Here is a 23,876-nt window from a genome sequence, read left to right on the forward strand (position 1 = left end):
TACCATAGGCTTGCCCTTATTTTAATTCGTCGCTTAATTCTAAGAATGCTCGGTTGGGGATCCCATAAGGACTTATTAAGCTTGTAATGTAGGTTTAGGGCAGGGTCAGATAAGCATTTAGATACAAGTGACTACACCCTCCTTGAACACTAATCACATTTTCTTTCTTGTTGCTCTTTGCTTCTTTTCTAACCACATAGCTTTCATTAGCTTCAATTTTTCCACCATTTAGTCACCTTAGCTACTCCTTTTATTCTCTTCGAGGCTCCTTATGTGTAACTACTCACAACTCTTATATATTTTTCTTTTCTCTCTCTTTTTTATACATTGCTTTTGGAGCATGAGTAGTTTCACATTTTGAGGTTCACTTTCCTACGCTCATTGTACAATTTTGCCAATTTCCGACTTTACACCACACCCCCAACTTAGGCTTTTAGCCTCATTCTCAATGCTCAAGGAACGATGGGTTCAAAAGAGGGGATTATTTCACAAAAAGGGAAAGGTTTGTAATGAGGTAGCCAAAGAAAAAGTTAAAGGCTCAAATGGGGTGATTAGTGATACTATTTGTACAATGGGTGGCTTGAAAGGCTAACTGGTTTTCCAAAAATCACAAAAACTGCCTAAGGTCATTTCTCCAACCAAGTATAATTAGTATAAGCATCGAAAAACCAACCGGGGCATGTGCTTGATGGCAGAAGCAAACACACGAATTATTTACACAAAGAACTCACACACATGGCACACGAACTGTTTGGCTCACATAGTTTGAAGCCCTCGAGTCAACACTTGGCAACTCAAAGCTTTCATCATATATACATATATAACTCAAGGTAGATGTAGAGTCACAGAGCGAGCCTCAAGTTCACAGAGTTGATATCTCTCTTTTATATATGGAAGGGTATACGCTATATATAGACACACATGCTTGCAACTAAACAGGTACAACAAACCGGTAAACATGCTTCATTCTACTATCCCGGTTCTACTATTACACCCTTGGAAAAGAACCCGGCGAAGAAAAACCGAGGAGAATTCATTGCTAATTAATAAAGATGGATATTATCTAAATATTGTTTTTTATAACACAAAAATATACATATGTACAATAGTTGCCGATGTCACAAAAGTATATACAATGCTACCACCACCCCCCAACTAAAAGCATGTAGTGTCCCCAATTCATAAGAACATAGTGTAGAGTCAAAAGGGCTCCCTGAGGCATACTAAGCGCTATGGGAGTCGACAGCTAGCTGAGTGATGGTGGGGTCACCCTCTAATGCTGAAGCTGGGACCGATGAGAGCTCGACCTGAGGAGTGACCGCCACTGATGGAGGAGTGATCTCTGGCTGGTCCAGAACTGGAGCTGGGGTCTGGGAGCTGCTAGCCACGCCCGCTGATAGCTGAGTGGCCAATGGATCTGCAGGGGCGGCCAAATCTACTAACGAATGTTCTATCACCATCTGAATGTCTACTTGCTCCTCATCCTCAACTGTAGGAGCAACAATCTGCTTGCCCTTCTCCGGAGGGCCATCATCCTCCGAGGACCATGAACTCTCCTCATCCTCGACTCGTCTGCCTCCTCACCCTCGGACTCAGTAGAGCATCCAGAAACCTCCTCATCAGAAACATCACTACGTATAGGAGGAGCTGGAGGCTGGGAAGCCCCGACAGTCAGAGGGGCAATATCAGTCATCAGCGTGGAGAAGTCAAGGCCCAAATCCGGTGCTGCTATGTCTGCTCCCTGCTCACCTTCCTTGGGCAGGAGGGCTGATATGTCGAACTCCAAAGATTGCATCTTATGAAGCTCGGTCTTCATAGTGGCAACCTCCTCTCGGAGATTAGGTAGGTCACCAACCTCACCTCGCTCGATCTTCTCAACCCTCAATTTAAGTTGCTGCAGGCGATCCCCATAACTTGTTTGTTGTTGTTGTTGGAGGGTTGTCACTAAGGATTGTATCGGCTTGTTTGATGAGGGTGGGCAAGGTCTTCAAAAGCTGGTCTACCTTGTCATTGCATGCTGAGCAATGAGACTAAGCCTCGAGATGACTGGCAGTACAGCAGAAGGCTGAGCAGTGATGGATTGAGATGTCGTTTGTTCCTTCTCCATTCCTTTTTCTCATCAAATTTGTCTTTTTTTGGTTTTTTCGTTTTCATTCTTAGTTTCTGATAAAGTAAAGTAATAAAATAAACTTTTTTTTGTTTGTTTTGAATGTGTGAGAGATGAGAGAATGCAACGACGTACCTGACAACTTTGCGGTGGGAAAGTCACCGCATAACACACTATGCGACCGCATGAGTGTTATGCGGTGAATTCAAATGACTTGATGAAGGGCAAAGAATGCGGTACACAATGCAGTCGCATAACTGAAATGCGGTCCGCAAAGTGCACCATCCTGCCGCATTCTAACCAACAATATTAGCCAACCTCACTATTTTGGTTTGCGACCAAAATGTGGTCCGTATTTCCAAAATGCTACCACATATTTGCATTAAACTTCACACAGTGATTTTTTTTCTTTCCTTTCTTATGCATTCCTACCCAGTGTTGTGATTTTTTGAATCCCCTGCACTCTAACACACACTTTAAATTTCTCAAGTAAATCTATATCTCAAAAATTAAAAATTTAAAGAACAAAAAGGGTGTTACTACACACGGGTTGCCTCCCATGAAGCGCTTGATTTAATATCGCGGCACGACGAAGTTGGTGTTCCTTTCGATTCACTCAATGGCCAGGCACGGACCATCATTGAGAGCCAGCTGCTCCACCAAATGTTTTTCTCCATCTGTACCCAAGTAGTGCTTGATTCGTTGGCCATTTACTTTGAATGTTCGGAGCCCATCTTCCGATGCTAGTTCCACAGCTCCAAAAGGAGAGACATTGACCACTTTGAATGGACCGGACCATTTTGATTTGAGCTTGCCCGGAAACAATTTGAGCCTTGAGTTAAAGAGCAAAACCAAGTCACCCGACTTGAACTCTCTTTTCAAGATCTTCTTATCATGGACGAACTTCATCCTTTCTTTGTACATGGTTGCGCTTTCATAAGCATGGAAACGGAATTCCTCCATTTCATTGAGTTGTGTTAACCTCAAATTTGCAGCTTCAACCCAGTTCAAGTTCAACCTCTTTAACACTCACATGGCCTTGTGCTCCAGTTCCACGGTTAGATGACACGTTTTACCGAAGACCAACCGATAAGGAGAAGTACCAATAGGAGTCTTGTAAGCCGTGCGGTACGCCCATAATGCGTCATCTAGCTTCCTTGACCAGTCGGTCCTATTTGCATTAACAGTTTTTGCTAGAATGCTCTTTATCTCCCTGTTGGAAACCTCAACTTGACCACTTGATTGCGGATGATAAGGTATAGCCACCTTGTTCTTGACGCCATATTTCTCAAGTAATCCCGTGAAAGCCTTGTTACAGAAGTGAGATCCTCCATCACTAAGAATGGCTCTAGGAGTGCCAAATCGAGTGAACATGTTTTTCTTCAAGAATGTGGTCACACTCCTTGCCTTGTTGTTTGGTAAGGCAATCGCTTCAACCCATTTGGACACATAGTCCACAGCCAACAAAATATATTTCATCCCGCAAGAGCTTACAAATGGACCCATGAAATCAATTCCCCACACGTCGAAGATCTCTATCTCCATCACAAAGTGCATTGGCATTTCATGCCTCTTGGAAATTGAACCTTGTCTTTGACATTGGTCAGAAGCCTTGACCATTTGATTGGCATCATGATAGATTGAAGGCCAATAGTAACCACATTCAAGAACCTTAGCCACCATTCGATATCCTCCATAATGACCCCCAACCGGTGAGTCGTGGCATTCCTTTAGAATTGGCATAATCTCTTCTTCTGGAACACACCTTCTGATAATATTGTCAGCACAAACACGAAACAAGAATGGCTCCTCCCAATAGTATTGCTGGTAGTCTCTCAAAAACTTCTTCTTTTGATAGGATTCCAATCCGTCCGGGATAAGGTCACTAACCAAATAGTTAGCAATATCGGCATACCAAGGAGCAAAAGTTCTAGATAGTGCCAATATGTGTTCATCCATGAATGCATCATTGATCTCCAGATTTCCCTTTGGTCTCCCTTCCTCTTCAAGCCTTGATAAATGATCCGCCACTTGATTTTGAGTTCCCTTGCGATCCTTGACCTCGAAGTCAAATTCTTGCAACAACAAGACCCATCAAATCAACCAAAGCTTTGCATCCTTCTTTGCCATGAGATAGCGAAGAGCACCATGATCTGTGTGCACTATCACCATGGATACCAACAAATAAGCCCGGAACATCTCAAAGGCATAGACAATGGCAAGAAGTTCTTGCTAAGTCACCGTGTAATTCATTTATGCCCCATTGAGTGTCTTGCTTGCATAATAGACCGGGTGGAGAATCTTGCTGTGACATTGGCCAAGCATTGCTCCAATAACTACACCACTGGCATTGCACATGAGCTCGAAAGGAAGATACCAATCAGGTGTGACAATAATAGGTGCCGTGGTGAGCATTTGCTTCAACTCCTCAAAGGCTTTGAGGCATTTCTCATCAAACACAAATTTGGCATCCTTTTCAAGGAGTTTGCACATAGGATTTGCAATCTTGGAGAAGTCCTTGATGATGTGCCTATAGAACCCGGCATACCCTAAAAAACTTTGGACACCTTTAACGAAAGTAGGTGGAGGAAGCTTAGAAATAATCTCGATCTTTGCCTGATCAACAATACGATGCCTTCAACCACCATGAAGTGACATTTTTCCCAATTGAGCACAAGGTTGGTCTCTTCACATTTCTTAAGCACCTGTCTAAGAGTGTTAAGACAATGCTCGAAAGAATCACCAACCACTGAGAAGTCATCCATGAAGACTTCTAGAAAATCCTCTACCATGTCGGAGAAAATGGACATCATGCATCTTTGAAAAGTAGCCAGAGCGTTGCATAAATCAAATGGCATCCGACTAAAAGCAAAAGTTCCATAGGGGCACGTGAATGTCGTCTTCTCTTGATCCTTCAATGCTATGTTGATTTGGTTGTAGCCAGAATATCCATCAAGAAAATAATAGAGTGACCTTCCCGCTAGCCGATCAAGAATTTGATCAATAAAAGGCATAGGAAAATGGTCTTTGCATGTGGCACTGTTGAGCTTCTGATAATCCATACACACTCTCCAACTGGTCACCGTTCTTGTTGGGATGATCTCATTTTTCTCATTTTCAATTACGGTCATGCCTCCCTTTTTCGGCACACATTGCACCAGGCTCACCCAAGAACTATCGGTAATAGGGTAGACTACCCCGGCATCTAACCATTTGATGATTTCTTTCTTTACCACCTCTTTCATTGACGGGTTCAACCGTCGTTGATGTTCCACACTCGGTTTTGTTTCACTTTCCAATTGGATTTTGTGCTCGAATTTTGCTCCCTAGAGAGGTCTCTCATTTGCATCTCGAATTTTTGAATGGATGCGGTATGAGAGCCAACAAGCTCGGTCATGTTCCTCATATAAGTGTCTAATTTTTCTTGATTTTGCAATACCCATTCGAGCATACTTTCCAACTTAGACTCACTTGCGGAACTTTAATTTGAATATTGACCCTTTGGGGGAACATAAGGGTTTGAACTCTGGTTTGAGAAGTTGTTGTTGTTGTTCCAACTTCCTTGGGTTGAGCCACCTTGGTTATTTTGCCATTGTTGGTGGCCTTGCCCTTGCGAGTTTTGCCTCCATTGATTTTGTTGTCCTTGACCTTGGTATTGTTGCCTTTGATAGCCTCCTTGAGAGTTGTTGACATAATTTGCTTCCTCAAAATCCTCATTTGATACGGGTTGCACATCTTCAACCATATTTACCTTTTTTGTTTGGCTTTCGGTGAACATCTTTGTTAACACATTAACATTTGTAGCAAGCCCTGCAATCACTAGATCTCTCTCTTGGTTTTCCTTGATCATGTTTCTCAATGAAGGAGAACCATATGTAATTGCACCTGTGGTGTCCTCGGAGTGCCATGCTTGATTATGCTTTGCCATTTCGTCAAGTATTTGTGTCACCCTTGCAAATGATTTTTCCATGAAAGATCCGTCAACTGCATTCTTGGCTATAGATTGGTTCATAGGATCCAAGCCCATGTAGAATTTCTCCAACAAAATAGAATCCGAATAACCATGGTTGGGAGATCTCACCAAATTTAATTTGAAACGATCCCATGCCTTATGTAGATGTTCTCCCGGTACTTGCTTGAAAAAGAAGATTTTATCCCGGAGCTCAGACTTCTTACTTTGCAGGAACCATTTAGACAAGAATGCTCGGACAAGTTCGGGCCAAGAATGAATGGAGTTTGGTGGCAGATTTTGAAGCCATTTCCTTGCGTCCCCAGCTAGAGAGTACTTGAAGCATCTCAACCTTAAGGCATCATTAGAGACATTGTTCTGCTTATGCACTGCACACATATCCAAGAAGTTTCTAAGATGTTGTGTCGGATCATCAGTGGAATTCCTGAAAAAACCCTCCGCTTTGAGCATAAGGATTAGACCATGTTCCACCTTGAAAGTTGCAGCGCCAACGGCTGGAGGTACAATAGCATTTGTATCCTCAATGTACTCCTCGATGTCCGCAAAAGGATTTTCTTCCATTTCTGCCTCCACATCTTCATCACATTCGGACATGTTTTCCTATCAACACCAAGCAAAACAAGTAAAATGTGATGGAATAGAACAAAACGTAAAGTAAAGCACACACTAATTAGTAATTTCAAAACCGTATTCCCCGGCAATGGCGCCAAAATCTGATACGCTCAAATTACACTTTAGTAAATAGTGTAAGGTGGTCGATGTAAAATATAATAACCCAACAAGGTTAGGGTCGAATCCCACAGGGAATAGGTGTGAAAAGGTTACTCGAGTAGTGTGTTGCTCGACTAAAGTCGTAATTCTATTCGGTTAACAATAACAAGAGTATGTGTTAATGGTAAAAAGAGTATGAATTGAGTTCAGTTTGAAGTGATAGCTAATTTAAATGTTGAGAATGTAAATAATTTGATTAAAGAAACCAAGATTGTGTCCCCTTTAATGAAGTGTAATGCTATCGGATGTCTAATAATTTGATTAAAGAAACCAAGATATATTTCTAATGGAAGGTCCTTTTGATATGCAAATGATGTCTAAATAATTACCCAATATTTTCCATTAGTTGGGTAGTATTTCCTCTTTGTGATTTTTCCATAAAGAGTTGCAATTAAGAACAATCAATATATATATGTCAAATAAAACCCACTTATTCCTAAGCGATTCCATTAAACAATGTTTAAAACCTTGAGTCTTTGATATTTACTTCTTCCAAATTCCAACCCACTTTTCCAAGCAAAGAAAGAATTCAATGGCACTTGTTAATGTTTGCAACCACCAACAATCAATGAAGAATGAGAAGTAAATAAATAGCAACCAACCATTATATATATATATATATATATATATATATATTCAATGTTAAACACTCACTAACATAACACCCATTTATGGTGCACAACCTTAGTATTTAAAATTAGCTACTCATACTAAAATACAAAAGCAAGATAATATTAAATGCCATAAAGCTTACAAAGTGAAAGATTCTTGACCCAAAAGCTTCCAAAAGAGAAGAATATTTAAGTCTTGTATTGTAGCTCCCAAAATCGGACCAGTTACTCTTCACAAAACCCCAATAAATCTATTTATAGAGGTCCAAAATTCAGGACAGAGAACGGACAAAAATACCCCTTCCGGTCAAATATGCGACCGCATTCTCGTCAAGCCCATCGCACTTCAAAACCCTAGTTTCCAGGCCTCCGCCGCATTCATGGTTTGCAGTCCGCATTGTGGGAATGCGATCGCATTTTGCATCGTATGTTCTTCCTTCAGCAGCCTTCATGGTTAGTTTGGGGTCCATTCTGCGGCTCACAAATAGGTTGTGCGATCGCAGACTGGACCGCATTCTTGTTGTTGAACTTTGCCCAGAAATCAATTTTGATCTACAATCTCAGTGTGGATTATGTGGTTTGCATGTGGGTTTTGCGATAGCATATCCACATTTGCGATGCCTTTTTTCTCTTTTCTTGTCTTTTTTGTGTCTTTTTGAACTCTTTTCCATGCTCTTATGTCCTTAAGCCTTATACAATGCAACACTGAAAAACACTAAGATTACATAAGTACAAAAGGAAATTGCATTTAAAACAAGCTAAAATCTAAGCAATTAGTACCAAATGTGCCGACATTCTCTGGCACATCACGTCTCAACTATATTAGTCATTTCATAGCACAATCCACAGTCATATGTGAACCCATCTTCAAGATTCTAAGAAAGGATGCCGAAACGAGCTGGACCGAGGATTGCCAGAAAGCTTTTGACAAGATCAAAAAGTACTTGTCCATACCACTAGTTCTGGTCCCGCCAGAACCAGGACGACCTTTGCTACTTTATCTATCTATATTGGCTGGAGCCTTCGGATGTGTTTTGGGACAACATGATGAGACAGGAAGAAAAGAGCAGGCCATATACTACTTGAGTAAGAAGTTCACAGCTTATGAAGCACGGTATTCTCTGCTTGAATGCACTTGTTGTGATTTGACCTGGACAACCCAGAAATTAAGGCATTACTTTTGTGCCTACACTACATACCTCATATTAAGGATGGACCCTCTGAAGTACATAAACCCATGCCGACTGGAAAGTTGGCAAATGGTAGATACTACTAAGTGAGCTCGATATCGTCTATGTAACTCAGAAGGCTATCAAGGGACACGCATTGGCAGATCACTTTGTTGAAAATCTTGTGGGAGGAGAATACGAACCCTTGAAAACATATTTTCCTGATAAAAAAGTATCATTCGTAGGATAAGACATTACCAAAACATATGACGGTTGGAGGATGTTCTTTGACGGAGCCGCAAATTTCAAAGGAGTGGGCATTGGAGAAGTTTTGGTATTAGAAACAGGTCAGCATTATCCGGTTTCTACTAAACTCAGATTTCCCTGCACCAACAACATGGCAGAATATGATGCCTGCATACTAGAGCCCAACACAACAGTCGATATGAACGTTCAAGAGTTGCTGGTGATTGGTGATTCAGAATTGCTTGTGCACCAGGTACAAGAAGAGTGGGGCACCAAGAATTCCAAGATATTTCCATACATGCACCATGTGCAAAAATTAAGAAAAAGGTTTAGGAAGATAGAATTTCGACATGTGCCCAGAATTCAGAATGAGTTTGCTAACGCATTGGCCACTTTGTCGTCCATGATATAACATCCAGATAAGAACTACATTGATCCCATTCCAGTGAGGATCCATAATCAGCCAGCATATTCTGCTCATGTCGAGGAAGAAGCAAACAAAAATCCTTGGTTCCATGACATCAAAGAATACTTATCAAAAGGAGAATACCTAGAGCATGCAAATCACACTTAGAAACGCACGCTCTGAAGATTGTCAAATCACTTCTTCCACAGTGGTGGGGACTTTTACAGAAGAACTCCTGATTTGGGTTTACTAATATGTGTTGACGCAAAGGAAGCTTCTAAGCTACTTGAGGATGTGTATGCTGGGACTTGTGGTCCACACATGAATGGTTTCGTCTTGACTTAGAAGATACTCAGGGCAGGTTACTTTTGGATGACCATGGAGACGAATTGCATTCAGTATGTTCGTAAATTTTTTCAATGTCAAGCGCATGCCGATATGATAAAAGTGTCGTCAAATGAGTTCAATGCAACAAGCTCACCTTGGCCATTCGCCGCCTGAGGAATGGATGTTATTGGTCCGATTGATCCCACTGCTTCAAATGGACACAGGTTTATTCTAGTAGCCATTTATTACTTCACAAAATGGGTAGAAGCTGCATCTTACAAAGTTGTAACCAAGAAAGTCATCGCAACTTTTGTCAAGGATCATATTGTCTGCCGATTCGGAGTTCCCGAGTCCATTATTACTGACAACTCCGCCAATCTCAATAGTGATCTAATGAAAGCTATATGTGAAGCTTTCAAAATCAAGCACAAGAATTCCACAGCCTATAGACATCAGATGAATGGAGCCGTAGAAGCCACCAACATAAACATTAAGAAGATACTAAAGAAAATGGTAGAAAACCACAAGCAATGGCATGAGAAGTTACCCTTTGCTTTTTTAGGATACCGCACTACGGTTCGCACATCAACCGGGGCAACTCCCTACAAGTTGGTTTATGGTATCGAGGCTATTATCCCAGTCGAGGTGGAGATTCCTTCTTTAAGAATCATACAGGAGGCTAAACTTAGCAATACAGAATGGATAAAGAGTTGCTATGAACAATTGGCCCTTATCGATGGAAAGAGGATGAACACAGTGTGTCACGACCAACTTTATTAGACCAGAATGCCTAGAGCTTTCAACAAAAGAGTCAAACCAAGACAGTTCACACCAGGGTAGCTGGTATTGAAGAAAATCTTCCCACATCAAGATGAGGCCAAAGGGAAATTATCTCCCAACTAGCAAGGTCCATACATGGTTCACAGAGTAATGACAGGAGGAGCACTCATACTTACAGAAATGGACGTAGAAGTCTGGCCAAAACTGATCAATTCAGACACAGTCAAGAGATACTATGCTTAGATTCTTTACATTTCCTTATTTGATGTAATTGAACTACGCTTGACCTGATTCCCGTTTAAGAGGGGATGCGTAGGCAACCTTATGGGTTCGGTCATATCATAATAAAATTTTCATTTCCCCCAGAGCAGAAACTAGGGCAAACTTTTGAGGAGGACCCTCAAAATTTCGGAGCAAGTCCATCCAACGCCATCGCATGCCGGGAAGTCAGTAATCAGTTAAGAACTGGGGCAGAATTTTGAGAAGGATTCTCAAAATTCCGAAGAGGGTTCAGTAGGGTCCATCATCTGCAAACAGTTAAAGATCATCTACCAAACTGGGGTAGAATTTTGAAGAGGACCCTTAAAATTCCATAAGAGAGCTACAACGTCTTTGAGATGTGTCACAGTCACTAGTTTATCAAAATTACTTGAAGTATCAATACGTTTCTAATACAACTCTATTTTTTAAAATATTGTATATTTTTGAAAACTCTACTTCCATAGCAGTCAGGTATCACCCAGGGGAACTCGAAGGGCTTTCAGAATGGAGCATAGCAAGGCCAGCGTACGAAGTACGAAACAACCTCCCCCTCACAAAACTTACAATTTTTCTTTGAACACAGGAAACATTTGACGTAATGATAGCACTCGCAAAACATGTATACAAAAAGATAATTCACTATCAATCAGGCCATCAGACATCGAATACATCTCCAGCTAAGACATATGCTACTTGTACTTACTACTTGCTCTTTGCATGAGGCTAATCATTGCCTCCATATTTGCATGAGGCTAATCCTTGCCTCCATACCTGCATGAGGCTAATCCTTGCCAGCCTACTTGCATGAGGCTAATCCTTGCCTTCATATCTGCATGAGTCTAATCCTTGAATCTATAAGGCTAATCCCTGCCTCCATACTTGTATGAGTCTAATCCCTGACTCCCTATTTGCTTGAGTCTAATCCTTGACTCCATGAGGCTAATCCCTGCCTCCACATTTGCATAAGGCTAATCCTTGCCTCCTTATTTGCATGAGTCTAATCCCTGACTCTACATTTGCATGAGGCTAATCCCTGACTCCCTATTTGCATGAGGCTAATCCTTGCCTCCATATTTGTATAAGGCTAATCCTTGCCTCTATACGTGTATGAGTATAATCCTTGACTCCATCTTGCATGAGACTAATCTTTGACTCCATATTTGCATGAGGCTAATCCCTGCTTCCACATTTTCATGGGACTAAGCACTGTCCCTCTTTGCACAAATATTGCTCTATTTCTAGTACTATCTATTTGCTTTTCAATCGGGCTAAGCTCTGCCCTCCATTCCACAAGACTAATTATTGTCTTGATAACATCATGACTATTGCACATCATGGGCTGAAATATCGCCAATATATCCGATGGTGTCATAGTCTAAAGGCATCATCCTCATAGCCGAAAGACATCATTCCATGACCTGAGGATCCCTCAAACTTGCATATCATTATTCAAAGGCGTCATGGTTCGGAGGCACCATTGTCATGGCCTGAGAACATCATTTCATGGCCTGCGAATCCCTCACTAAACAATTCATGGCCCAGGATATCATGGTCTAAGGACGTCATCTTTAACCGTCCAAAGACAACCTTTATGGTCCAAAGGGAATCTGCATCATGTTTAAATTTTCGCAAATACATTTGTAGCATCTTTTATCTATAGGTAACCAGTACGAAACTGATATCCTAGCCAGAGCAATCTCGCTCCAGTTCCCTCCAACTATCCCGAGCTTTAACCGCTTATCGTAGCCGCTTCCACATCGCGTGTCCGTTCTTGCAGTAATTTCATCGCCATACTCCGCGGATGAATCCAGAACTACACATGGCTTGATTCCTGTAAAACCTATGATATGTAGGCAACTCGAAGACCGGATTTCGGCCTCTGTCTTTCAAAACATCCCGTCCGGTCAAAATTGGCCATCATTTTTTTACCCGAAAACTTTTTCATCCTTTCCGAGTAAAGAGGGGCAACTATTGATATCCAATTTTCCCTATATTTTTATATGCATAAATACCTTCAAAATACCATATACATGCATATATAAGCATGCACAAGGTTTTTATAATTTTTCCATAATTTTAAGGATTTAAATTGATTTATTTCCTTCCCTTTTATTCGTAAAATTCCCAGTAATTATCCTTCAAATTATTGTTGTGATGATATAGTCATTTAATTTCAATATTTATGCCAAAATATGGTTAAAAATATTTTTTTATACATTTGTTGTTATTCCTGTACTCACATGTTAATCCGTGTTGTTAATCCTTATTCTTTGCTATACGTGTTTATGGTTGAGTTCTTTGATTTTGTTCACTTTATTTAGCTCTGTTTGTGTTCTTGCTAAGCATATTTCACCTGCTTTTGTTTAATCTCGTGGCATCTCTTTCTTCTGAACTTGTTTAAATTCCGAGTTTTCTCAAACATGTTCTCATGACCTTGAATCAGTTCTTTCTATCATGTATGTTTGTTTCTCATAAAGTCTTTGGAAGAGACTTCTGAGCCTCTTTCAATGACCTGCTCTCTCACCTCTATGTCTGACTCAATTCGAAACCCTAGGATTTGGGGGTTTCGTTGGCAAGTGATATTAGGATTCCACTTTGGGACCCTAGGCTTTCAGACTCACTATGAGTCTGTAACTGAACTCGATTCCCTTTTGTTTGTGACTCTAAGGCTTTCAATGTTAGACTTTTTTTCTGAGTAACCTGACGATTCCTTTTGTTTGATTGGTATGCTTTATATATGTGAAATTTTCTCTTTTAAAAGGTTTTTACCAATTGATTGATTGATTCTGATATCCTTTTAATAAGGCTGACGAATCGTCACTGATTTGTCTTCAATTGACCCCTCTTTACCTATTCTTAACTTGGTTCACTCGAACTAAGCCTGTAATGTTGATTTTACTGGCTGTCTGATTGATTCCTTTTCCTTTTTCTTTACAAACCAAGTACCAATGGACTTTTGCCTTAAATAAACTCTACGTATTTACCCTTTTTATTCTACTGTGAAAAGATTTTAATCAAATTTATTTCCTCAATTGTATTCTACCCGTTTGAAATCAAATCCCTTAACTGAAGATCATATGAGACTGATTTAAAAGTTATTTCCTTACCTTTCTTACTCGTTTTCTGCCCCCTCTTATGAGCCTTGCTTTGGGACCTTGAGTTCCCTCTAAACTTGGACATCTGAGGGTTGTCCCTTCCACACTGCACTATAATCTTAATTCTGCAATGTGTTTGGGGTGTAAGCACTGCCCGGAGCCCCTTTGAGACTCTTAGGAACTTTGACACATCCCAAGTATAAGAAAGGCTTTTGGAAATCCGATCCTGGAAGTTGGTTTATCTCATATTGTTGGACTTTGAGTCTGAATTAGGCTGTTTGGTTGTAGCTGGAACATCTGATGTAATATTTTACCTTTTTTCTGAGTCATTCGGGTCTGTAATAATTTGTAATAACTATTGGGGATGACTATTGGAAAGGGATGGGATAAATGTATGCAAAGGGGTAGATAACTTGCCTATAGGATTTTCTTATTCCTGCATTCACATAAACAGCATGCCTATAGGTTACTTATAAATTTTTGCATCTTAGAAATTATGCCTATAAGTTCTGCATTTTTGCATATAGAAATCTTGTATCTATGTTTCTGCATTTCTGCATATAGAAATCATGTATCTAGGTTTCTGCATTTCTGCATATAGAAATCTTGTCTCTAAGTTTCTGCATTTCTGCATATTGAAATCATGATCATAGGTTTTCTGCACTTCTGCATATACATGTCATTAGGAAAATAATCATAGGTTTAATAATAATCAACTTCATTCTAGATATCATGCCTATAGGACTCTTGCATTTTTGCAATCATTTAAAAACCAATAATGCTTAGAAATCATGCCTATAGGAGTAATCAATTGAATCAGTTTCGCTATTCCATCTCTGAGTTTAAAATTAGTAGTAATATCGTTTACATTCTGCAGAACTCTTGTTTATAAAAGTAGTAATCCTTTCTTTAAAATCAGTATTGTTAGATCTCATGCCTATAAGTCTCACCTAGGCAAACCATTAGGTGATTAATTAACTGTGTCAGTTTTGATAAACTACAATCAGACAAGGCTAATTCGGACTCCTCATCTGAGAAATATGTGATAAATCAGCATGTCCTAACGCTTTAATTCAGACCATAACCAGTATTTGAAGTCATGCTATATATTTGCTCCTCTGAGTGAGGATGCTTGTTTGAGCCTTAACTGCTATTTGTTTTCCCCCTAATTGCTTATGTGTTTTGTTTGTCGCCTAGACTTTTTATCCTTTTAAAACTTTGAAAAGCCCCAACTCCCTCCCCTTTAGGATTAGTAGTCTCAAATGCCTCCGGGACTAATAGAATTGGGACGGGTAATAGCATGCAATAAGAAACAATACTATTCCGTGCTTTAATACCTTAACGGGGTGGGAAGGGTAGATATTGATATGATGACCGGTGCGCTAACACCACGTGTAGCCCCTCTTTTGAGGAGTGATTACCGGGTATTGCATTGATGTGATCCATATTATTTGTAAACCTAGGACCCCCTTCCTTTATTTGTTTATTTTATTCTCAAACTATTTCTTTAAAATTTCTGCTTTCTTTACTTTCGTCAAACTCTCAACTTTCTTGCAATATTATGTGAAAACCCCCCTCTACTTAAGACTTCTATTTGCTTACTTGTTATTCAAAGTCACAATTGTAACATGGCCGGGAACCACACTAGTGGATCTTGGGAGGTGCCTAACACCTTCCCTTCCAGATAATTTCTAGCCCTTAATCGAACTCTGGTTTTCCAACTCGAACTCTTCTTTAGTGTCCTAATGCACTTTAATCATTAGGTGGCGACTCTTCAACCCAAAAGGCCCAATTCCCAAGAGGGAACGAGTTGTCCTCCCAAATGTTATGAAACCGATTTCGCCTTAGAAAAAGGGGGCGCGACAGTGAAACCATGGAATAAGAATGCAGAACTGTTTGGTTATATGTTTAGGCAAGTTTATACTTGGAAGCAGTAGTAAAAATGGAATGTTTAGTATTCAATTTACTCATACTTAACGTGAAATGAGTGGCATGTAAGCTGGAAGTATTCTCAGCTTATTTTCCTGACTTCTCTTGTGTGTGAGTCAATGTTTCTTGCTAGTATTTGCTACTGTGTACATGTATTTTGACTAGTATTATGTAAAAAAAAAACAGAATATGCTAAAAGAACATATAGATCCCATATCAATTTATTTGAAAACCCATAGCATGTAAAATCCAAAGGGGTTTTTATCTAGCTATACTATAACAGAAATTTATTTACCACTTTTATTTAGGTTTCTTATTAATTACTTTGTATATCTATATTTACTAGTTATATGCAAAACCATAAAAAAGAAGAAATTCAAGATTCCTTAAATCTAGCCTATCAGTTACATGACACGCAACCTCCATTTCTAAGAATTACTCCTACATTTAAGATTCTTTCTTTTTTCCAAAGGATTACAAAATCATCTTCTCTTTCTTAACAAGCCAAAATTATTCTTACCTATAGTAAGAATTCTCACTTACAAAAATCTTGCTTGCCCAAAGTTATCCACCCCCCCCCCAAATTGCAGATTCTTAAGGATCTCAAGGATCCCGGGTAGTGCTTACACCTAGACTTGGTAACCAAAATTGAATAAGTGCAGTGTAGAAGGGACAGCCTCGGTATGCCAGAGTTCAGAGGGTTCTCAAGAGGATCCCAAGGCCGTACACATACTGGAGGGGGCAAAACTTATTGACTTAGGAGTAGAGTGAGAGTGTTTGACAAAAGTTGAAAGGTTTTTAAAAGGACATTTGTTTGAAACTATTTAGTAAAACAACAAGGCAGTTTGAAAAGAGAGTGGAGTAGTGAACAACAGTCCAAACACAACACCTTTAGGAAAGGTTCATACACAACCAGGGGCCACAGAACCAAAGCAAGTTCAGTAGTCACAAACAGGGGTCAAGGGATTGGAGGATACATATAACACTTGATTGTAAACACATAACAGGTAAAGGTGTTGGGATTAGTACAGACATGCTCAGACACAACTGACCAGACATAGTCATAGAACCAGACATAAAGAACAAACTTACATACATGGGTGATAGAGATTTGGGGGTACATGGAGCATATGAAGATAAGCACATAACAGGCAGAGGAGATTGGTTCAGACATGCTCGGAAATGATTGATCAGACATAGAAGGGGGGGCACGTTTATACTGATTCTAAGGAAGGGGAGTTCATAACATGCTAATCATGTAAGCATATTAATTGGAAATCTCCCAACAAAACTATAGATAAAAGCAAACTAGAAATAGGATGAATTGAAGCAATAAAAGAACCATATTGTTGTTGGAACTTAAATTGAAACTAGAGCATATCAGTAGAGAAGACAGTAAACAAAAGTAAAGGAGCAAGAGAACACAATGGTTAGGCTTGGCTTGCAGCCGGCTAACTTAGAATGGTAGCAAGTAGCACAAAGAGAGCAGAAAGTTTAAGTATGAGAGAGAGCTTTTGAACCAAAGTGTTCATGTGTTTGTGCTAATAAGAAAATGTGTATATATAATTTGAAAGCAGGGAGCAAATAAGGTAAAAATCAAAGTTCATCAGTAATTATAGGGACTCAGAATCAATCAATAATGAAATCAAGGCAAGTACTCCTTTTAATTGAGGAGTTAATTTCAAACGGTAATAAACAAGTGACAAATAAGGAAGGAAATCGTACAAGGTTGAGCATAACTAATAAGGAAATATTTTCAGCATAGTACAAGTACACAACATGTAATAGAGGCTAGGTTCAGCATATTTCAATCAAGAAAATACTTAGGAAATCAATTAATAGCATAATTGACCATAGAATAAAGTCAGGAAATATTTTACAAGGTTAAAAATCAGTAGAGATATCATGCGAAATTAGTGAAAGATCAATCACAAAGACTCAAGGATTCAAAAGTAGAAAATAGCACTGATTTAGCACCACTTTATAAGAACAAGCACCTAGTAAGCAAAAACCAAAACTCTAAGAGGTCAAGTAGGACAAAAGTAAATTAGGGATTCATGTAGAGCATAATCTGAATTAGTGGAGTAAACATGATACAGGTAGGAGAAGTGAAGAATCAGAAACATTGGTGAACAAAATAGGGCAAAATCACACAATAGGCAGGGATAAACATAAGTAGGAACCTTAACAAGCAATTATAGGGTAAAATCACAGAATCACAGAAACATACAGATTAACTGAATACGTTATCAAAACAAAACTCAGAAACCCAAGATTAGAACTAAGAAATTAGGGTTTTCACCATAGGCAAGTTGAAGAGGTGGTATAATCATAGAATCAATCAAAATATGCAAGAGATAGAAGTTTAAATATAAAGAATCAGTTTAAACGAAGTATTAGAAGAAGTTCCGAAAACCCTAATTTGAGAAGAAGGTGAAAACACTTTGAAATCGATGATTCTTGTAAAAAATTACAAGGATAGTGTAAAACATCATAGAGACAAACTCAAATCGTTTAAAAATCGTACAGATCTAGGAGATGTAAGAAAAAATTAAGGTTTTAGAATAAACCCAAGTAGAGATGAAAGAACTTGTCATACTGAAGTAGCAAGGATCATAACAAGTACAACATAATTTCGCTTGGAATCATACTGAAGTAGCCAAGAAAAGACCAGATGGCAAACCTTATATGCAAGTCAGTGTGGCTCAGGTCCCTTGAAGGCCTCAGAGAAGGTGAGCATGACAATAGAGGAGCCATTGGAGGCTTAGGAGTTGAAGGGAGATCACCGGAGAAGATCGGAGAAGGGAGTCGGCGGTTGAAGGAGCTAGGGTTAGGTTGAGGGGTTGAGAGAGGAGAGGAGAGGAGATGAGAGAATACAGAGGTGGCGATTTTAGAAATGAGATAGGGTTAAGGGGTCGTTTGGGATAAAAAAGGAAAGAACCCATGAGGGCCATTGATCTAAAAGATCAACGGCCCGGATTTAACGGGTCTTGGGTCGAGTAGGCGGGTTTAGAGTTTGGGTCGGGTGTTTTTAATCTGAAATTGGGTTGGGGTTGGGTTTAAATTGAGCTGAAATTGAAAGGCAAATCTGGCTATATTTTAAAACGATTTATTGTATTGCTGTTATTTTATTATGCATTTTTATGGTACTAATATATCGGCTTCTGTTGCTTTTTGAGTCGAGGGTCTCCTGGAAACAGCCTCTCTACCCTTCGGGGTAGGGGTAAGGTCTGCGTACATATTACCCTCCCCAGATCCCACGTGTGGGATTATACTGGGTTGTTGTTGTTGTTGTTGTTGTTGTTGTATTTAACATTTTAAAAATATAGGAGATCAATATACGCATATAAATATAATTATACATTGATGGACTAATATTGCAATTATAAGCAATTTTGTTTTAAAAATACCAAATGCAATTATAAAAAATAGAAAAATCTTGCATAATAGAAAGGAAACAAGAGAGCAAACTCAAGCATAGTAGGAAAGAAAGCATACGAGTATAACATAGGTAAACACACATGAAGAAAGAACAGAAAGAATCGGAAAGATATTTGAAGAAACCTTTTCAGAAACCCTAAAATTGAAATTGAGCGATATTGAAAAAGGAATTTGGGGAAAAAGCTTTTAAAATGTCAACTAAAAACCAGACATATCACAGATCTAAAAAAATAGGCGAGTACAAAACCTCAGACGACTTAGAGTTGCAGAGAAAACCCTAGAAATATGAAAGGTCTCGAGGAAAGTCAGATCCTGAGTCGAAAAGACTCATATTGCTTGAACATGCCGGGCTAATAGACGGAGAAGCCATAGATCTACAGATCTGAGAAGTATCTGAAGAGAGCCATTGAAGTCGGGCTTCAAAACCTTGAATATTTTAGGTCTGATGGTGAGAAAGGATGAGCACAGACCATCCATGGCCGGAGATGCCATGGATTCCGGTGGAAACATGGTGAGATAAGGTGGGAGACGATTAGGGTTTCGTAGAGGCTCGAGAGGATTTGAGAGACGAAGGGGTCCAAATGCGGCATCTCAGGTGAAATGAATTAGGTCAAGGGGGGTTTGGAAAAAAAAGGAAAGGGTGAATTATGGCCGTTGATCAAAATGATCAACGGCCTGGATCAAAGGGGAGCCGAGTGGTTTTTTTTATCGGGTCGGGGTCGAGTAATTTGGGATTGGGATGGTTTAATTTGGGGGCGAAATTGGGTCAAATTGAGGGCCAAAATTGAAAGGTGAAAGGGCTATAATTGAAATAGAAATGGGTTAAGTGTTAAATAGCCTATTCTTTTTTATTTTATAAAATAGTAATAATAATTTTAAAAGTTAATTAAAAATATTGAGCCAACAAATACTATATAAATATTAATTTAAAAATACTGGAAATAATTTTATAATTAGAAAATGCTACTAATCGTGAAATAGGCTATAATTGCAATTACATGCAATTAAACTTAAAAATACCAAATAGATTTGTAAAAAATATACAAAAATCACCTTAATTAAAAAATATACAAAAATCACCTTAACAAAAATCACCTTAAAATATACAAAAATCACCTTAAATATGAGAATAAAATAATTTATTCACCAAAATGATAATCTTGGGAATAATTATTGGATTTTGTACTGCTAAAAATAGACAATAAATTAATTTTAAAATTTTAAAAATTAGGAAAAATACCAAAACTCTTGGGCATGCTTATATATGTATGTACATGCTATTTTGAAAGTATTTTGTATATAAAAATACATAGGGAAAAATTAGGTATCAACAACTGCCCCTCTTTACCCGATAAGGATGAGAGAGTTGTCGGGTAAAGATATGATGGCCAATTTTGACCGAATGAAGCAATTTTGAAGAGTTTTGACCGAGCTCTAGTTTCTGAGCTGCCTACATATCCCTGGTATTATAGAAATTAGGCCATATGTAGTTCGGGGTCCATCGGCGGACTATGTCGATGGAGATTTTCGAAAAGCGGACGCGATGTTTAGGTTGAGAAAGGATGGTCAGAGTCTGATAGGCTGCGGGAACTGGAGCGGGATCACTCCTGCTGAGACGGCCATTGCTAGCTGGTGTACCTACGAATGAACAATACCAGCATATATATATATTGTGCATAAATTTAAACGTGATGCAAGTTCCTGTTAGACCGTGAATGCTGTCTTTGAATAGTTAGGATGACGTCCTCGGACCATAATGTCCTGGGCCATGAAGCGTATGATAAAGGATTCGCAGGCTATGAAATGATATTCTCGGGCTATGATGATAATCCTCCAAATCATGATGCCTTTGAATAATGATATGCAAAAGATAAAATGGGTTCCTCATGCCATGGCATGGCGTTCTCGGGCTATGAAATCGGTGCCTCCGAACAATGATGCCTTTGGACAATTTAGCGATCTTTCATCCCATGAAAATGCATAAAGTGGCGATCTTTCAGCCGATGCAAGACGTAAATAAAGGGTGGCGATATTTCAGCCATGCAATAGAAATAAGATGGCGGTATTTCAGTCATGCAAGAGAAATAGAGTGGCGATATTTCAGCCATGCAAGAGAAATAAGGTTGCGGTATTTCAGTCATGCAGATGGAGGTAGAGCTTAACCTCAGAAGGCAGAAAGGTAGCCTTATACAATGCAGGAGATGCAGATGGAGGTAGAGCTTAACCTCGGAAGGCAGAAAGGTAGCCTTATGCAATGCAGAAGATGCAGATGGGGGTAGATCTTAACCTCGGAAGGCAGAATGGTAGCCCTATGCAATGCAGAAAATGCAGATGGAGACAGAGCTTAGTCTCGGAAGGCAGAAAGGTAGCCTTATGCAATGCAGAAAATGCAAATAGAGACAGAGCTTAGTCTCGGAAGGCAGAAAGGTAGCCTTATGCAATGCAGAAACTGCAGATGGAGGTAGAGCATAGCCTCAGAAGGCAGAAAGGTAGCCTTATGCAATGCAGAGAAATGCAGATGGAGGTAGAGCTTAACCTTGGAAGGTAGAAAGGTAGCCTTATGCAATGCAGAAAATGCAGATGAAGACAGAGCTTAGTCTCGGAAGGCAGAAAGGTAGCCTTATGCAATACATAAAATGCAAATGGAGATAGAGGTTAGTCTTAGAAGGCAGAAAGGTAGCCTTATGCAATGCAGAAAATGCAAATAGAGACAGAGCTTAGTCTCTGAAGGCAGAAATGTAGCCTTATGCAATGCAGAAACTGCAGATGGAGGTAGAGCATAGCCTCGGAAGGCAGAAAGGTAGCCTTATGCAATGCAGAGAAATGCAGATGGAGGTAGAGCTTAACCTTGGAAGGTAGAAAGGTAGCCTTATGCAATGCAAAAAATGCAGATGAAGACAGAGCTTAGTCTCAGAAGGGAGAAAGGTAGCCTTATGCAATGCATAAAATGCAAATGGAGATAGAGGTTAGTCTTAGAAGGCAGAAAGGTAGCCTTATGCAATGCAGAGAAATGAAAATGGAGGCAGAGCTTAACCTCGGAAGGTAGAAAGGTAGCCGTATGCAATGCAGAGAAATGCAAATGGAGGTAGAGCTTAACCTCGGAAGGCAGAAAGGTAGCCTTATGCAATGCAGAAAATGCAGATAGAGACAGAGCTTAGTCTCGGAAGGCAGAAAGGTAGGCTTATGCAATGCAGAAAATGCAGATGGAGGCAGATCATAGCCTCGGAAGGCAGAAAGGTAGCCTTATGAAATGCAGATAGAGGTAGAGCTTAACCTCAGAAGGCAGAAAGGTAGCCTTATGCAATATAGAAAATAAAAGGCGAATAGTAATGAAATCTCTTAGCTGATAGATGATAGCTGATAGATGATAGCTGATAGCTGATAGCTGATTGCTATGTTGTGGCTGCTGTGAATGTCGTGTAAGGATAGCAACTGTAAATAGGTGATGATTCTGAGAGTTGTATTCCCGGGAAGTATGAGTGTATAGATATATCTGATGGTTTTACAATTTGAGTGCCTGCATCCAAAGAAAAATCATGAGTTTTGTAAGGGGGGGGAGGTTAGTTCGTTTCCCCATGAGCTTCACTTGTCCTACTTGACGTTGTGTATCATTGGGGTAGTGTTGCTAAACAAAGCAATTTTGATACCAGACATGCATGATTTAGAAAAAATGTAACATAAATACATAATTTAAAATAGTTTTCTTTAGATAAACTGACGAATGCGACGTGGTTCAAGACATTGCAACGTCTCTCGCTCTGGAATTTTGAGTGTCCTCCTTAAAATTCTGCCCTAGTTTACTGGGCTGGTGCTTCTGACGGCCGCGTGCGATAAATGGCTGAAATCAACTTTGGAATTTTGAGGGTCCTCCTCAAAATTCTGCCCCAGTTTCCAATAGCGGGGGGAAATGAAAATTTATTGAATTGTGACTGAACCCTTAGGGCTGCCTACGTATCCCCTCTTAAACGGGAATCGGGTCAGGTGTAGTTCAAATTACATCATACAGAAAATCGTAAGAGTTACACATAGTATCGCTTCACTGCACCTGAATTGATCGGCTTCGCAAACTTCACCGTCCATTTCTGCAAGTATGAGGGCTCCTCCGGTTAGAACCCGGTGAACCATGTATGGACCCTGCCAGTTGGGAGAGAACTTCCCTTTGGCTTTATCTTGATGTGGGAAAATCTTCTTTAATACCAGCTGCCCAGGTGTAAACTATCTCGGCTTGACTCTTTTGTTGAAGGCTTTGGACATTCTGTTCTGATAAAGTTGACCATGGAAAACTGCATTCATTCTTTTCCCATCTATAAGAGCTAACTGCTTGTAGCGACTCCTTACCCTTTCTGCATCGTCAAGTTCTACTTCCTGTATGATTCTCAGGGAGGGAATTTCTACCTCGGCGGGAATGACTGCTTCTGTACCATAAACCAACATATAGGGAGTTGCCCCGGTTGATGTGCGAACTGTGGTGTGATATCCCAATAAATCAAATGATAACTTCTCATGCCACTGCTTATACTTCTCTATCATCTTCCTTAGTATCTTCTTGATATTCTTATTGGCGGCTTCTACAGCTCCGTTCATCTGAGATCTGTAAGCTGTAGAATTCTTCTGTTTGATCTTGATGGTTTCACACATGGCTTTCATCAGGTCGCTGTTGAGATTTGAACCATTATCAGTGATGATTGACTCTGGAATTTCGAACCGACAAACAATACAGTCGTGGACAAAATCTGCTACCACTTTATTAGTCACTGCTTTGT

General features: G+C 39.7%; 1 protein-coding gene across 1 annotated transcript; it reads right to left on the reverse strand.

The window, feature by feature from the left end:
- Positions 1–23,328: 23,328 nt before the first annotated feature.
- Positions 23,329–23,643, reverse strand: LOC138879889 (uncharacterized). The gene has a single exon (XM_070159532.1). The coding sequence runs from the start codon at positions 23,641–23,643 to the stop codon at positions 23,329–23,331; it is 315 nt and encodes a 104-aa protein (XP_070015633.1).
- Positions 23,644–23,876: the final 233 nt, after the last annotated feature.

This window comes from Nicotiana sylvestris, chromosome 10, assembly GCF_000393655.2.
Source record: "Nicotiana sylvestris chromosome 10, ASM39365v2, whole genome shotgun sequence".
In the NCBI taxonomy this organism is placed as follows: Eukaryota; Viridiplantae; Streptophyta; class Magnoliopsida; order Solanales; family Solanaceae; genus Nicotiana; species Nicotiana sylvestris.